Source organism: Neofelis nebulosa, chromosome 8 (assembly GCF_028018385.1).
Source record: "Neofelis nebulosa isolate mNeoNeb1 chromosome 8, mNeoNeb1.pri, whole genome shotgun sequence".
NCBI classification, from domain to species: domain Eukaryota; kingdom Metazoa; phylum Chordata; class Mammalia; order Carnivora; family Felidae; genus Neofelis; species Neofelis nebulosa.
The window spans coordinates 127,330,511-127,347,271 of NC_080789.1; the positions used below are offsets into that span (position 1 = coordinate 127,330,511).

The following is a 16,761-nucleotide window of genomic DNA, read 5'->3' on the forward strand; positions in this document are numbered from 1 at the left end:
CTTTCCCTGCCAGGACTGAGCCTCCTGTTTCTGCCAGGAGACACTGAGCAGGGTGGGCAGAGCCAGCAAGAGGGACCAGCTCCAGTGAGCGATCCTTAACCTCACACCTTATACAAAAATTAACTAAAAATAGACAACACACTGAAATGTAAAGTACATGCTATGTGCTTTTAGGAAAAAAAATAACAGAAAATTTTCAGGACCTAGAGATAGATGAACATTTCTTAGATTAAACATCAAAGGAGTGATCCATAAAAAGAAAAATTAATAACTCTTACCTCATCAATTGGGGCGGCTAGGTGGCTTAGTCAGTTAAATGTTGACTTCAGCTCAGGTCACAATCTCACGGCTCATGGGTTTGAGCCCCGCATTGGGCTCTGTGCTGATAGCTCAGAGCCTGGAGCCTGCTTCGGATTCTGTGTCTCCCTCTCTCTCTCCCCCTCCTCCACTCGTGCTTGGTCTCTCTGTCTCTCAAAAATAAATAAACATTAAAATAAAATCTTAGCTCATCAAAATTAAAAATCTTTTGTTCTGTGAAAGCTTTTATGAAGAGGATGGATAGACAAGCCACAGACCGGGAGAAAAGACGTACAAACCACCTATCTGGCAACAGAGTGCTATCTAGAATACATACAGAACAGTCAAGCCCAGCAGTAAAAATACAAAGAATCCAACTGGACTATGGGGGAAAGATTTGAACAGATATTTCACTACAGAGGATGTACAGATGGTAAATAGACAATGGAAAGATGTCCAACATCACTAGCCATTAGGAAAAATGAGAATTAAAGCCCCAAGAAGATATTGCGACACACTTTTCAGAATGCCTGAAATAAAGAGTAGTCACAACACTGAATCCTGGCAAGGTGGTGGAGAAGCTGTCATCACTTACGCATTGCTAGCGGGAATGTAAAATGGTACAGACACTCAGAAAATGGTTCAGCAGTTTCTTATAAAACTAAACATGCACTTGCTGTAAGATCCAGCAACTGCCCTCTTAGACATCTATCCCAGAGGAATGAAAACTATGTTGACATAAAAACCTGTATACAAATGTTCATTTCAGCTTTATTTGTAGTAGCCAAAAATTGAAATCAGTGCACATGTCCTTCAACAGGTGAATGGCCAAGCTGTCACATACCTACCAGGAAATGCAAGTCCTCAGTAAAAGCAAACCAACCACTGACCCACTAACCGTTTGGACAGATAACCATTGGGGCAGGTGAAAATAGCCAATACCCAAAGGTTACATACTCTTTTGTTCTATTTATATAACATTTTCAAAATAATAATACTTAAAAATGAACGACAGCCGTAGGTTAGAAAGATGTGGGTGTGGGAGCAAATTGTATATGATTATAAAAGGGCAACTCTAGGAACCCTTATGGTGTTGGGATTATTCATCATCTTGAATGTGTGGTACATAACTGAACACACACACGCGCACACACACGCACACACACACACACACATATGAGTATGAGTAAAACTGAGAAGTTGAGTAAGATCAGCGGACTATATCAACATCAACATCCTGGTTATGATATTATACTCTAATTTTGCAAGATGTCAAGGTTGAGGGTCACTGGGAAATGTGTACAAGAGATTTCTCTAGATTATAGCTTATAACTGCATGTGAATCTGTAGGTATCTTAATAGGCAATAATTTTGTTTAAGTTTATTTATTTATTTTGAGAGAGACAGAGACAGTGGAGTGGAGGAGAGGCACAGAGAGAGAGGGAGAGAAAGAGAACCCCAAGCAGGCTCCATGCTGCCAGCACAGAGCCCGATACAGGGCTCAAACTCACAAAACAGCGAGATCATGATCTGAGCTGAACCAAGAGTTGGACACTTACCCGACTGAACCACCCAGGCACCCCAGTAAGGAATATTTTTTAAAAAAATTACTTGAATGATAAGATATCATGTACAGCCAGTTGGAATTATACAAACCTTAACAAAAGTCAGAAAGTTTTTGACTTAATGACAGCTCTGTGACATTCTGTAGATCCAATATGGTTTTGATGAGTCCTGGGTCATCTGGGCAATGAAATGAGCTCTTGACTGACAAGGCAGCAATGAATATTGAATAACTCTTTGCCATTATTATCATTACAACGCTTATGTCCCTGGGCCAAAAGGTAGGATGTCAGATCCATAATTAATGGCTTCAGGAAAGTATAAGCCCTTGATCATTCTTGAAGTTCTTAATTAAAGAACTTGAGATTCTTTATAAAAAGTTTTATCTGTCACTTTGCCTTTTTAGTAATACTGTAAAAATCGTGCATGCAAATATCTCTCTCTCTCATTAAGTCATATTTATAATTTTTAAACATGTGAATAGAAAAGTTCTGTATACTATTTTCCTGGATAGGAAAGGGGGCATCTTAAAGGATATATTACAGAAATTTGGAAGTGTGTGATTCTTTCCTGATGCTTTAAAAAATTTTTTTAATGTTTATTTTTGAGAGAGAGGGAGAGAGGGAGGGGGGAGAGAATGAGTGGGGGAGGGGCAGAGGGAGTAGGAGACACAGAATCTGAAGCAGGTTCCAGGCTCTGAGCTGTCAGCCCAGAGTCTGACATGGGGCTCAAACTCACAAACCGCAAGATCATGACCTGAGCTGAAGTCGGACGCTTAACTGACTGAGCCACCCAGGCGCCCCCTCCTGATGCTTTTTTTGATTTTAGATATTTGGCAGAATATCTGTGCCTTTGTTCTTAGTAACTCCCATGACAGACACCTATATCTGATAAATGGCAACATAATTTGACTTCAGTAATGTAATTAACAGCTGGATACCCAGTGTTTGAAAATCACTGGAAATAATATGGCTTTAAAGAACTGAGAAATAGTAAATCAGTGCTATGAATCAGTTTTACTTCACACCTCTTCCTATGGACTGATCTGTCCATAGAAATAATTTTTAATGGCTTGTTATTTCTTTGCTTTCTTTGAGGAATATTCCTGAAAGTAATATGTTCTAAATGAATAATTTCATTCATATAATTTGATATGAAGAAAATGTTGAATAGTCAAGTAAGACTAATCCAAACCCATTTACCTTCTTGGGCTAGGTAATACTTAGTTGAGGGTGGGGATGGGGGTTGTCTTGTGCATTATAGGAGGTTTACAGTTTCCCTGGCCCCTGGCCCCTGCCCCCTACTATGTGCCAGCCCCCACACCAAATGTTGCAATCAAAAATGCCCCCCAGACACTGCCAAATGTCCCCTTGGGAGGGCACAGTTGCTCCTGGTTGAGCCTCACTCAAGGAGGGGGGTCTTCCCTGGTTAAACGTGTTGAATGGTCTCTTTTCCCCAGTAACATATAGTTATTACTTAATACCAATATTTTCCTTGAGTCACCCAACATTTTAGTTGCTGTGATCTCTTGCCTGAATGACTACAGAATTCTCCTGGAGGAACTCCCAGTATTCTCTCTTTTCCTCCTATTTTCCACATTGTAATGATTTTCTAATTTTTTTTTAATGTTTATTTATTTTTGAGAGAGAGACAGAGACAGAGAGACAGAGCATGAGCAGGGGAGGGGCAGAGAGAGAGAGGGAGACACAGAATCCGAAGCAGGGTCCAGGCTCTGAGCTGTTAGTACAGAGCCCAGTGCAGGGCTTGAACTCACGAGCCGTGAGATCGTGACCTGAGCCGAAGTCGGAAGCTTAACTGACTGAACCATCCCAGCACCCTTCACATCATAATGATTTTCAAAAGTGTCCTAGAGCCTGTTTTCCACTGGCCCCTTGCCATTTTCAGGACCTTAGCCTGGAGGCTTGCGGGGACTCTGCAACCCTCCTCACTCCTCATTCAGTTTGCTCTCTGTTCCTTGAAATAGCCCCGCCCCTTCCTGTCACAGGTGCTTCTTCAGGCAGTGACACCCTCCCCAACCCAGGTGAAGCCCCCCATTATATACTCTAGCTAGCTCCATGACAGCTCCTTTCACAGTTGGAACTCTGCATTGGAAGTGATTCTATGGGGGCAGCTGGGTGGCTCAGTGAGTTAAGTGTCCAGCCTCAGCTCAGGTGATGATCTCACGGTTAGTGAGTTCGAGCCCTGTATTGGGCTCTGTGCCAGTTTGGATCCTGAAGCCTGCTTCAGTGTTTCCCTCTCTCTATACCCCTACCCCGCTCATGTTCTCTCTCTCTCTCTCTCTCTCTCTCTCTGTCTCAAAAATAAATAAACATTTTAAATTTTTTTTAAATGATTCTATGATTACTATTTTTCTCTGGTTAGGCTGGTTAGGATTGGCTTGATTTGGAATTTTAATGCTCACAATTTATTCCTCAGCAACGACCTTTCTCATGGGTTCAAATATGAATTACTCCTTTTAGAGTGGCCAGACCAATGAAATGACAGCCTAAGTCCACTTGGGAGTTAGGAACCCAGTTTTCGGTAAATAGCACCTCGGGGCCAAATCTCACCCTTTCTTCAAAATGAACCTTAAAGGTGAACACTGCCAGGAAGTCTTCCATGATTTATTCCAGTTCATGATGATTACATGTATACTTGGAATTCATGTCCCTTTTCCTCAAGCTCTACAAATGTATTAATTTCCATGGGCTTCTTGGTACATGTTGTCTCCTTGCAGCCCACAGTCTGCCGTCTACCCGGGACAAATGTTAAGCCTCACAGTAGCACACATCACTGCTCTGTCTCCCTTGACACCTTATGATCTTAGCTAGATCAGGCCAATGAGGAGAAGGTAAGAATATGAGTAGTGGTTGATTTTTTTTTTTTTTTTTTTTTTTTTTTTTTTAGAAATCACTGCCTAGCTACATGAAAATGGTCAGTCTCTTTGCAAGAGTCAAGAATGGGATATCTCATTAAAAAGCAGCTTAAAAACACTATTCTCAAAAGAAAATATTATAGATTTGCATGTGTTTGATTTACTACCGTGTTTAGGTCTATTACACCCCGGTTCTGTGAATTTTCCAGCCTAAGCACATTAGACTATCTACAGGGGAAAACTTCAAGCATTAAGTCGTGTCTATGGCTCTGCTAGGTGTGGGCAGGAACTGAGGAAATGGACAAAGCCCTGTTAGCCTCGAGCTGTGGCAATGTGGCTCCCGGTTCCATCATGACACCAAGAAATGCATTCACAGCCGTGTTCCAGTCTCAGGAAGCCCCGGCTCAGGGCTTCTCTGCATCCTTTGTGAGCCGTAAGTAGCCCTAAAAGCCAAACCGAGTGGCCCTTCAAAGGGTGGGGCTGCCGCAGGCAAGTGTGTGGGAGAGTGGGGGCTGAACCAGGGTTGGCTGGAACTGGGGGTTCAAGGGGAGAGGGTGGGGGTGGGGTCGCCTGATCCTGATAGCACACTCTTCTTTCAAAAACCAGTGAGAGTTGGACCTGAATTCAATGGGAGGCCAACTGAGAGATGACGGAGAGGGCTTGAGTGCCACCAGCCAATGTCTAAAAATGACCCTAAAACCCAGTGTGGGGCAAGAATTAGGGAAGCGCAGGAGGCTGGTAATTAGTAGACAATCGGTGTGCCTGGTGAGTGGCACCCTGGCCTCCATGGAAATCACCCTGGGGCTTTTTGAACCCACTGAGTGTTGGATGGTCGGGCCTCACTTGACCCACCGGAACTCACAATTTCTACCTGTGGGGACTTGCATGTTTTCACTCTCACCCAGATGATTCTCGAAGTCAGTAAACTTTGCGTCACTTTCTTCAAGATTTTCCCTTCCTTCTGTGATTACTACTCACAGATCAGAGTAGCGAGAAATGCAGCGGGTTTCAAGTCTGAGAAGCAGTGATGTGTGCCTGCTGGCTGCATTCAGAGGAGTAGCCACTAAACACAAACCACTGTTTCGGAACAAGTCTGGTGAAAACAATTAGAGAGAGTGATGCAGTGAATAGGTATTTCAGACACGAGGGAGAGACAGTGTGGTGGAAAGGGAGGAAGGAAAGGCCGGCCCAGGCCTAATTCCGGGTCCTCCTTCGCTTGGTTCTTGTGCATGTGTGTGTGAGTGCATGACTGTATGTTTCAATATCCGTTTAGAAGGATACTGATATTTTCATATGTGATAGGTCAGGGAGTGATGTGGATTAACTAGTTAGTGGTTATATGCAAACAAATGTCATTTTAGTGGTGCTGATGTGAAATGTTGGGGTCTGGGAGTGAACGGTCAAGAAAGAATTCTTGAGACATCTTCGGGGCGAAAACAGTGGTTTTATTAAAGCATGGAGACAGGACCCGTAGGCAGAAAGAATTGCACTGGGGTTGTGAGGACTGACTGATTATATAGTTTCAGGCTGGGAGGACGTTAGGGATAGCTGAGTCTCTAAGGAATTTGGAAGCAAGGTTTTCAGGACCTTGAGGGGCTAGATGTTGTTAGAATAAGGTCATTTACTACTGTCTAGTAAACCCTTAGTCATGAGACCCTTCAGATGTGTATCAGTGTGCCATACGTTTGCAGGATGATTGCTAACTTATATCTTGGGGAGGGTGGTTAGAAATACAGGAAGTTTCAGGGGCGTCTGGGTGGCTTGGTCGATTAAGCGTCCGACTTCGGCTCAGGTCATGATCTCACAGTCCGTGAGTTCGAGCCCCGCGTCGGGCTCTGTGCTGACAGCTCAGAGCCTGGAGCCTGTTTCAGATTCTGTGTTTCCCTCTCTCTCTGCCCCTCCCCTGTTCATGCTCTGTCTCTCTCTGTCTCAAAGATAAATAAACGTTAAAAAAAAAAAAAAAGAAAGAAATACAGGAAGTTTCCAAAGAGGCTATATATATATAATATAATTATATATAATAAATATTATATTATAGTATTATTTTATATTATATTCTAAATATATACATATAAATATAAAAATATTTATTTATTTATTTATTCATTTATTTATTTATTTATTTTGAGAGAGAGAGGGAGAGGCAGAGAGAGAGGGAGAGAGAGAGAATCCCTGTGGATTGATGTGGGGCTTGAACTCATGAACCATGAGATCATGACCTCAACTGAAACAAAGAGCTGGACACTTAAGCTTAACCAACTGAGCCACCCAGACTCCCCCAAAGAGATTTTTATATGTTAAAGGAGACTTACAGGAGGTCGGGGCTAATATCAAGCTAAGGTTGCCTTTTGCCCCTAGCAAAGTATTACCATTGAGGCAGATGAGTTCCTAGAGGAAGGTCACGCTGCCTGCCGTAAGTCCTTGTCAATGGGCTGCAAGTTGTAAGGAAATTTGACTTTTTTCTACATTTCTTTTGCCTTTGTTTTCCACATCAGTAAGAGGATGGCTCTCTATTTCTGACACCAGGGAATCATCCATGTGAGAATTTGATAAGAATTGGCATTAGTAAATTCAACATTTTTAAAAGCAGGCATTGCTTTTGTGGCCTGATTACAATATTAATGAAAATAACATAGTTTTCTAATGTTATTATAAGATATTTTAAAACCATTAAGTGGGGGCACCTGTCTAGCTCAAGTCAGTAGAACATTTTCCTTTTGATCTCAGGATCATGAGTTCAAGCCCTGCATTGAACATAGAGCCTCCTTAAAAAACAACAAACAAACAAATGAACAAAACCATGTAAGTGTACAAATCACTTCATCTGTTTTATGTCTTTATCTACATGAACCATATTCGATCTTTGCCCAGTTATCCTTTCCATATTATCTTCAAATTAAGTGACCTGCAATGGATTTTTGGTAAAATGTCTACTACCTAGCCCCAAACTCTGCACCATTTTCTAAAGCACATAGAATGTACTCATTTTGGCGGCATATGTATTTTAAAAATCAGAGCCCCATCCCCTTAGTTATTGTTTCTTTCATTTGGAATATGTCAGGAAATATGTCTCTAGAGAACTTGAGTCTTTCCCTCGCTGATAAGATCCTACACTTGAGAACAAATGTTCTGATTATGCCTTTTTCTTCCCACATAGGATGTGGAGGTAATTTCACCAACCCTTCAGGTTACATCCTTTCTCCAAACTACCCAAAGCACTATGACAATGACATGAATTGCACCTACATCATCGAGGCTGATCCTCTGTCCCTGGTCCTCCTGACTGTTGTGTCTTTCCACTTGGAAGGTAAGTTTATTCTTATGTAAATTACATTTAGATTCTTAATAAATGAATGAGTGATAAATAGAGCCAGAGGTGGTATAAATTCATCACTTGAAGGAAATATTTAAAATGTTAGAGTATTTTGGGGCCACCTGGGTGGGTCAGTCAGTTGAGTGTTCTACTCGATTTGGGCTCGGGTCAAGATCTCAGGATATGTGAGATCAAGCTCCAAAGTCTCTGCTGACAGTGTGGATTCTGCTTGAGATTCTCTCTCTCCCTCTCTCTGCCCCTTCCCTGCTCGCGGGCATGTTCTCTGTCTCTCAGAATAAATAAACATTAAAAAAATAAAATGTTAGAGTATTTTTGATGTAAACATGATTAAAATTCCATTTGGTATTTTAAGACCATATGTACCATTCTATATATTCCCTCCAGATATGAAAAAGTAACATAAGAGCTTTAAGAATGTAACAGAAGCATCATATGAATTGCTTAAAGAAAAAAAAAAGTCTTGAAAGGTAGCACATGTTAGTGATAGAGGTTTTGTTTTTTTAAGATTTTTAAAAGTTTATTCTTTACAAATTAACTTTCCATTTCTAAATTATAATTAGCCTGTAGATTTGTCACGCTACCTCTGTGTAACCCAAATTTCTTTCTGTTTGGGTTAGTCTCCCATGCCCGTGAAAAGCTACAGTAAGCAAAATATCCTACAGTATTCAGCATTGAGAAAATTTATGTTTCATAAAGATAAGAATGACATGTCACTACTGCTACATTGATAAATTATACAAAGCTTCTCTCACTTTATCCTTTTTCTATGACCTCCTTTTCCCACATCTCTACAGGTTGTAAATTTTGGCACATGTGTTTGCTAAAAAATGCCAAGTATGAATTGATGTCTGTCACTGTGAAAATGGAAAATGAAGTAAAATGTATCTTTTCAGCATTTGCTGGCACAACATCTCTGTAGTATAAAAATGTGTTCACAGTATGTGAAGTATTAGGGGAAGGTAAAACAGTGTATCTAAAATGATCCAATTTTGTATTTAAAAATAACATAAGAGACCAAACAGATGAGCAAAGGGAAAGGGAAGGAAAAATAAGATAAAAATAGAGAGGGTGGCAAACCATAAGAAACTCTTAAATACAGAGAACAAACTGAGGGTTGCTGGAGGGGTGTTGGGTTGGGGGATGGGCTACATGGGTGATGGGCATTAAGGAGGGCACTTGTTGGGATGAGCACTGGGTGTTGTATGTAAGTGACGAATCACTAAATTCTACTCCTGAAAAAAAATAAAAAAATAGAAGTATTATAAGAGCAAAAATAATAATAATAATAACATGTGTAAGGCTATAAAGCAGTACTTTAAGAGTTTACCACTGTGCATAGATTTATAGGTGATATGTATTTTCTTCATACCTTTTCTATTATTTTTATAATTGGGGAAAAGTTGTTTTAATAGCAGGAGAAAAGCACGTGGCTTGGATTGTGCATTTGTTCTCATTAAATTACATAACCATAAAAATGTCATCTGCCAATATAATTTAGAATTAAAAAAAGAGACGCTGGTAGATATACCATATAATATAGCCACAAAAACACTGCCAACGCCAATGGTATATGTTTTATGACAAAGGAACCCATACTGACCCTAAGCATCCTTGGGACCACTGGCCTGGAGTGGTGGGAGAGTGCACAGCATTTTAGAATGTATCCCGGGGCACCTGGGTGGCTCAGTCGGTTGGGCTTCTGACCTCGGCTCAGGTCCTGATCTCACAGTTCACAAGTTCAAGCCCCATTTCGGGCTCTGTGCTGACATCTCGGAGCCTGGAACCTGCTTCGGGTTCTGTGTGTGTCTCTCTCTCTGCCTCTTCCCCACTCATGCTCTGTCTCTGTCTCTTTCTCTCTCAGAAATAAATAAAAATTAAAAAAAAAATTAGAATATGTCTCAATGCCACGTCAACCATGTACTAGTCAGGTGACTTTGTGCAAATTAACCTTTCTTTCTCAAACTCAATTTTTTTTAAATATGAAATAATAGTTATGAAACTCAAATAATGCTTGTAGAAGCCTATTTTGTGAATTATAATATATCAGAGTGGCCACTGTTTTGTTATTTTTGCTGTTGCCACCATTCTGGCTCTCCAGATAGAACTTAACACGTGTTGCCTAGAACAAATACTTGTTTTTCCCAGATTAAGTTATTTGCTAACCCTCACCCCATTGAAAGGTTGATTTTCTTAATAAGATGATAGGCTTATGATAATGTCTTGTGCCATTTCCAGTGTTGCAGGTACTTAGCATGTTTAAGTGAGTAATTTCCGGCTATAGATTAATTGAATTATGATGATTCCCAAAAAGGGTAACATTAATCAAATTTATCTTGTAATTAGATTCTTATCGCTAAGCATAGCAATGGTGACATTCACTGAATATCATTAACAAGCCAGATATTCATTAGCTACAGTAAAAATAACCTTCCACCTCTTCCAAAGTGAGCCTGAGGAATTCATGTTCATATGTTGTGATAAAACGGAAAGTTGTTCCCCTCAAAAAGCTGCAGGTTTATTTTATTTTATTTTATTTTATTTTATTTTATTTTATTTTATTTTATTTTATTTTGTTTTATTTTGTTTCATTTCGTTTCATTTCGTTTCATTTCATTTTTTTTCAGGAGACTTAGTCTTTCTAGCTAGGCCAAAGGAACTGTTTCTGAAAGACTGTCCACATTTGTCTAAGCATTTCTGAGCCCAGCACATCAACAGAGCCCTGTTGACCTTGGCAGAAATGAGGGTTCTAGATCTACTCTTTTGGTGGGTCATCAGCATAAAAGGTAGATCTGGCAAAAACAAGATGGGCTATCCCAGACTACAAAATACAACGGGGCCATATACTTGTATGTTGTATCTCCCAAACACTGACAATTGGTTAAGGAAGGTATTGCTGTTCAGGCTAGCATACTGATGACTCCACTGTACCCTGGTGCTTTCACCATCGGGACACTGCAAACGTTCAGTGACCTACCTTCCACTACAGGAGGTTATGTGATCTTCTGTATTATATCATATATAATCTTCTATAATATATATTCTATATAATTACTGATGAAATATAAAAATTGCAGTGAAATCAATTAAAAGTCATGGGAAAAATTTCTGTTTGAGCATTTACAAGGCAACATTTTTTTTCCCCTGAATGTCACCTCAAGATTGAAATGGCTCTTGGTATTCTTTTTTTTTTTTTTTTAATTTTTTTTTTTAATGTTTATTATTTTTGAGAGAGAGAGACAGAGACAGAGAGCAAGCAAGCAGGGGAGGGGCAGACAGAGAGGGAGACACAGAATCTGAAGCAGGCTCCATCCAGGCTCTGAGCTGCCAGCACAGAGTCTGATGCGGGGCTCGAACTCACAGACCGCAAGATCATGACCTGAGCTGAAGTCGGCAGCTTCACCGACTGAGCCACCCAGGCGCCCGTTGGCTCTTGGTATTCTTAACAGTGGTGTTAAAAGTTGTAAAATATAAAAAATGAAAACCAGGGGTGCCTGGGTGGCTCAGTTGCTTAAGTGTCTGACTTCAGCTCAGGTCGTGATCTCACGGTTCATGGGTTCAAGCCCCGCATCAGGCTCTGTGCTGACATCTTGGAGCCTGGAGCCTGCTTCAGATTCTGTGTTTCCCTCTCTTTCTCTGCCCCTCCCCTGCTTGTGTTCTCTCTCTCTCTCGCAAAAGTAAACATTAAAAAAATAAAATAATAAAAACTTAAAAAATAACATTTAAAAATTTTTAAAAAGGGGCACCTGGGTGACTCAGTTAGTTGAGCATCCAACTCTTGACTTTGGCTCAGCTCATGATCCCGGGATCATGGGATTGAGCCCTGTGTTGGGCCCCATGCTGAGTGTGGAGCCAGCTTAGGATTTTCTCTCTTTCTCCCCTCTACCTCTGCCTGTCTGCCCTGCTCACACTCTCGCTTACTCGCACTATCTCTTAAAAAAAAAAAAAAAGGCCGTAAAATAGAAGAAAATTGACAAATTCAATACGTTTCTTTTGGTCAAAAAGGAAACACCAAAAACAGACAAAAGCTAACAACAAAGTGTGAGAGAGAAACTGTCAATGTTTGTGCTTATTTTGGAATCAGACGTTCTTAAAGAAATATTTAATTTTCCCAAATATTGAATGGTCACAAAGTGTAGTTTTGTGTTTTCATTATTCATGTGCCCAAGGAGATGCCTCGACATTGCTGGGAAGATGACAGACCATTTATTTTTATTTTTATTGATTTATTTTCTACCTTATAGATAAGATACTATAGATGAGGTACCCTATGGCAAGTGAAGGCCTTCTATTTATTGATTTTTTTTATCATTAAAATCAATTATAACATTGATTCACCTTAGTGACAATGAAAAGTTTAAAAATTCTTAACTAAAAAATCCTAAATCTAGGCAAATTTTTTTTTCTTTTTTTTTTTTGAAGTTTATTTATTTTGAGAGACAGAGAAAGCAAAGGAAGGGCAGAGGGAGGGAGAGAGAGAATCCCAGGCAGGCTCTGTGCTGTCAGTGCAGAGCCAGATGCAGGGCTCAAACTCACAAACCACAAGAGCGTGACCTGAGCTGAAACCAAGAGTCAGATGCTTAACCGACTGAGCCAACCAAGCACCCCTAGGAAAATTCTAAATTCAGTTTTTCTCAGATCAGTTGATAAGAACTAAATAGTAGAGTAGCACCTTGGCACAGAAATTGGAGACAAACAGAAAGGCAAATGTTTTGCTCACTCTCCTCTAAAGATGGCCTTGAAAGGCCCCAAGAAGATTAGGGCTAGATTCACAGAGTGGCCATATGGTAAGTCCTTTGTAATATTTGCCTGAATTTTTAAAATTTACTGAGAGCTCCTGGTTTACAGGTCATACCTCATATAAGCTGAAAGAGAAAAGAAAAGAAAATTTAGTTTTAGATTTTTCCTTTTGCTCTTTTTCGCACAAAGAAGCCCAATGATTACATTTTGTCAATTGTCTTAGTTCACGTTACCCCCTGCCGTATAATCTAAGGTTTTATTTTTTAAAGGCATTTTTCAACTACTTAACCATTTCTTCTCTTTGCTTTCTTAACTGTTTCTAAAGAAATCAGAATGTAGGCACATTTCACAATGTATTATTTTAGAAAGCATTGGGCAATGCTTCTTTTGGAATAGTTACTCTTGATGGTTTATTCAAATTGGTCAAGCGCTAGAGGTGAGAGTTCAGTTGTGTGGGATTCCCTGCTTGCCTGGGTTATAAGACTTTGGCCTGCACATCCTGTAGAGCTTAGTTCTATGCTGGCACATGCTTCTTGGTCCCACTCGGTCATTCCCCCATTGGGCAATCCAGTCTCCAAGCTACTAGGAGCAATGTTGACTAGGCATTGCTGCCCCCTACTTCATGTACCTTTTCCTAGAGCTCTTCACTGCTTTACTGAAAAGACTTTATCTTATCTACAGTATTAAAATAGTCCAACCCAAATGATTTTTCCCTATCTATAGTCCTCTTAGATATCTCTGTGTCTCTGTCATGGCTCTCAAGAAGAATTGCACTCTGAATCTAAATTTTACAAGTTTATACTATTTGCTGAATTACTCATCCTTGGTTTCCTTTCAGTTCTCTCCAAGTTCTTGGAATCATAATGGCGTTCAGAATTGAACATTTCTCGGTAATAAAGTCAGAAGAGTGTGATAAAAATTGTATTTCAATACATTGGATAGAGCCTTACCCATTTCAAACAATACAATCTCAAAGTTTTTTAGAAGGATGGAAAATAATCATCAAAACAAATCATGGAGGATTGCTTTACACTTCAGAGATTTCAGTAGTAAATATACATCAAATTATTTACTAAAGATAGAATTAAGAATGACTGGAGCTCCTTTTCTCATGATACAGGCTCTAGTCCAAGGAGAATGCATCATTCAATCTCAGGTTACCTCTTCCTGTTAAGTCCTCATATGTCTAATAAATGTTACCTCTTGGCCATAAACTCAACTTGGATATTTACCTTGGTCCTTGAAGAACTTCTTCAAGCCTTGACCAAGTTCCTTTCTCTTCCTAGAAGGCGATCATGCTAGTTGCATTTAACTATATTCTATTTGAGAGGTTTGTGTTTATTTTTATTGTATATTCAATTGGTTTCCCCCTATGATTATGGAAGAGTGTTTAATATTATTATCTGATAACTGTGGTCTTTGTCACCAAGAATCAGACTGTGTGGTGATGTGATAAGTAGAGCTTGAGGAAAGGATATATATGTGTGAATTACTTTATCCCTATCAAGATAGTTATATCTCATTTTCTTATACTTTACCTTGTTTACGCTAATCCTTGTTATGTTCTTAGACTTCAGGTAAATTTTATAAATTCTGATATCATGTAGTGTTTGATTTTTTTATGGATAAAATTTAGAAGGACATCCTACCTTCAAGAAATGACTGCTGGAAAGGATATAAGAATGTCTTAACCCGCCAAGCAACTTGCCAAATATCATAACTTTCATAATATTGAGTCAGGCTGTGCAGATGAGCAGATTTTTTTGAATGGTTTAGTTGTTTGATACTCTCTCACCATCGACAAAAAGATTATAAAATCCTCTCTCAACTTCCTCTGCCTCTCCCCTACCCAATGTCCTTATTGTTGAACATAGATCTTTTGTGAACAGTTAATGAGTTTTGGTTGCATCTTGTTATAGATGTACCACTGCTATTTGGCAAACTTTCTAGAACTGAACTGGTTCCTTTAATTAATATTTTGGAAACATGATCAACTCTATGACACGTTTTACCCCTGTTTCACAGCCTTTCCGTAATTTTCTAAGACAACCACCACTGTGATAGTCTATATCATTAGGTCAACAACTTAAAAACTAACTCTTTAATACTTAACAGATATCTGCATAGCAAACTATTGGATCAAAGTGGAACCAAGCTTTTAATGTAGCATTGGCAATATTTCCTTTCATTCTGTGATTTTGCTATTATAACTTTATATATTGTTGATGGCTAAAGATATTTTTAAGCTAATGCATAATATTTTTTGATTCTCAAACTCACCTACTCTGAATTTTTAAAATTCCAATAAAGATTTTGGTGGCTGGAGCACAAATTAAGAGGTTACAATTAAGGGTACATAATCTTCCAGAATTCAAACTATGCATCTGAGTTTAATGTATTTCTTTTTTTGTCCTATTTTCCCAACAACATATTGCTTCTATTTATATGGTATTGTCATGGAGTTAAGTCTTTCACATTTCTAGGAGATTTATCTCCAATTAGAAGCATTCCTATTCCAGGATTTCCAAAATGAAGAAATTCTTTGAGGTTAATTTAATAAATATCTTGAACTCATACTCAAGATTGAAGTTGGGTAGAAACATAGCTAGGGAGCCAAATGTCCTCCATCAATTTTTTCTCTAAGATAATGCATCTGAAAAGGAGAGGGGGATTTTTAATATACAGATATGTAAAAGAAAATGCATTTATCAAGCTTATTTCAGTTAGAAGTGGTAGATGATCTTCAGGTTAGCATTGATACAGAGTTTATAGGAAGAATGCTGGGCTATCTTCTCTCATAAATGGGAGGTTTAAAAATAAGAAGGGAGTTATGGGCTTCCAGAACAAGCGGAAGCAAGAACAAGAATCCTTCAGAATGCTCTCTTTCCTTCCCACTCCCGCCCCACCCCCATCTTTTGTTGCTTTCCGCACGACAACTTCATTTTCTCTTACCGCAGCGGACCTTCCGTCACATGTCAGGAGACAGCTGCTGATGTTTTCCAAGTTGAACATCTGTGGCTTCTTCTATTGACTCCCTCTTACTCAGTTACAGTTTGAACACACCTGATTGGTCTAGATTGGGTCCGACATCCTATCTTGAAGTAATCAATCTATCAACAGTGCTCAGGGTAGTGGGATTCTATAAAAATAATAACAATGATTACGATTATGATCATCCCTGGAATTATAATTTCTGACCCAGCAATTCCACTCTTAGGTATTTATCCAAAAGAAATAGAGATTTGTGACCACGCTGGTGTCCAGAATATGAAAGAACTCTTACAGGTCAACAATAATAGATGTATGACCTAATTTTAAAATGGCAAAGGGTCTGAATAGACATTTCTTCAAAGAGAGTATGCAAAGAGAGTATCCAATAAGCACATGAAAAGATGCTTAGTGTCATTAGTTGCAGGGAAATGCAAATCAACACCATAATGAGCTATTACTTTGTACCCACTAGGATAGCTAAATAAAGACAGACAATAACAAGTGTTGGTGAGGGGGTGGGAAACTGGAACCCTCATATAGTGCTGGTGGGGTGGTAAAATGGTGTAGCATCTTTGGAAAATAGTCAGGTCCCAAAAATGTTAAACGGAGAGTTACCATATGAGTCATCAATTCTAGTCCTGCTTAAATACCCAAGGGAATTGAAGCCATATGTCCACACAAAACCTTGTACATGAATGTTCACTGCAGCATGATTCATAATAGCCAAAAGGTAGAAGCAAACCAAATGTCCATTAATTGCTGAATGGATAAACAAACTGTGGTCTATCCATGTATTGGAATACTACTCAGCCTTGGAAGGAATGAAATACCAACACATGCTGCAACATGGATGAAACGCAAAAACATCACGTTGAGTAAAAGCAGCCAGTGACAAAAGACTGCATGTGACACAATTCTGTTTATGTGAAATGTCCAGAGTGGACAAATCCATAGAGATTGAAAG

General features: G+C 39.3%; 1 protein-coding gene across 2 annotated transcripts in view; it reads left to right on the forward strand.

Moving 5' to 3' along the window:
• The window catches only part of CUBN (cubilin), a 278,970-nt gene that overhangs the window by 214,654 nt on the left and 47,555 nt on the right, over positions 1 to 16,761 (forward strand). For both annotated transcript variants that reach the window (XM_058681796.1, XM_058681795.1), the window contains exons 55-56: positions 5,012 to 5,168; positions 7,893 to 8,042. In XM_058681796.1, the coding sequence (XP_058537779.1) occupies positions 5,012 to 5,168; positions 7,893 to 8,042 (307 nt within the window). The remainder of the gene's footprint in view (positions 1 to 5,011; positions 5,169 to 7,892; positions 8,043 to 16,761) is intronic.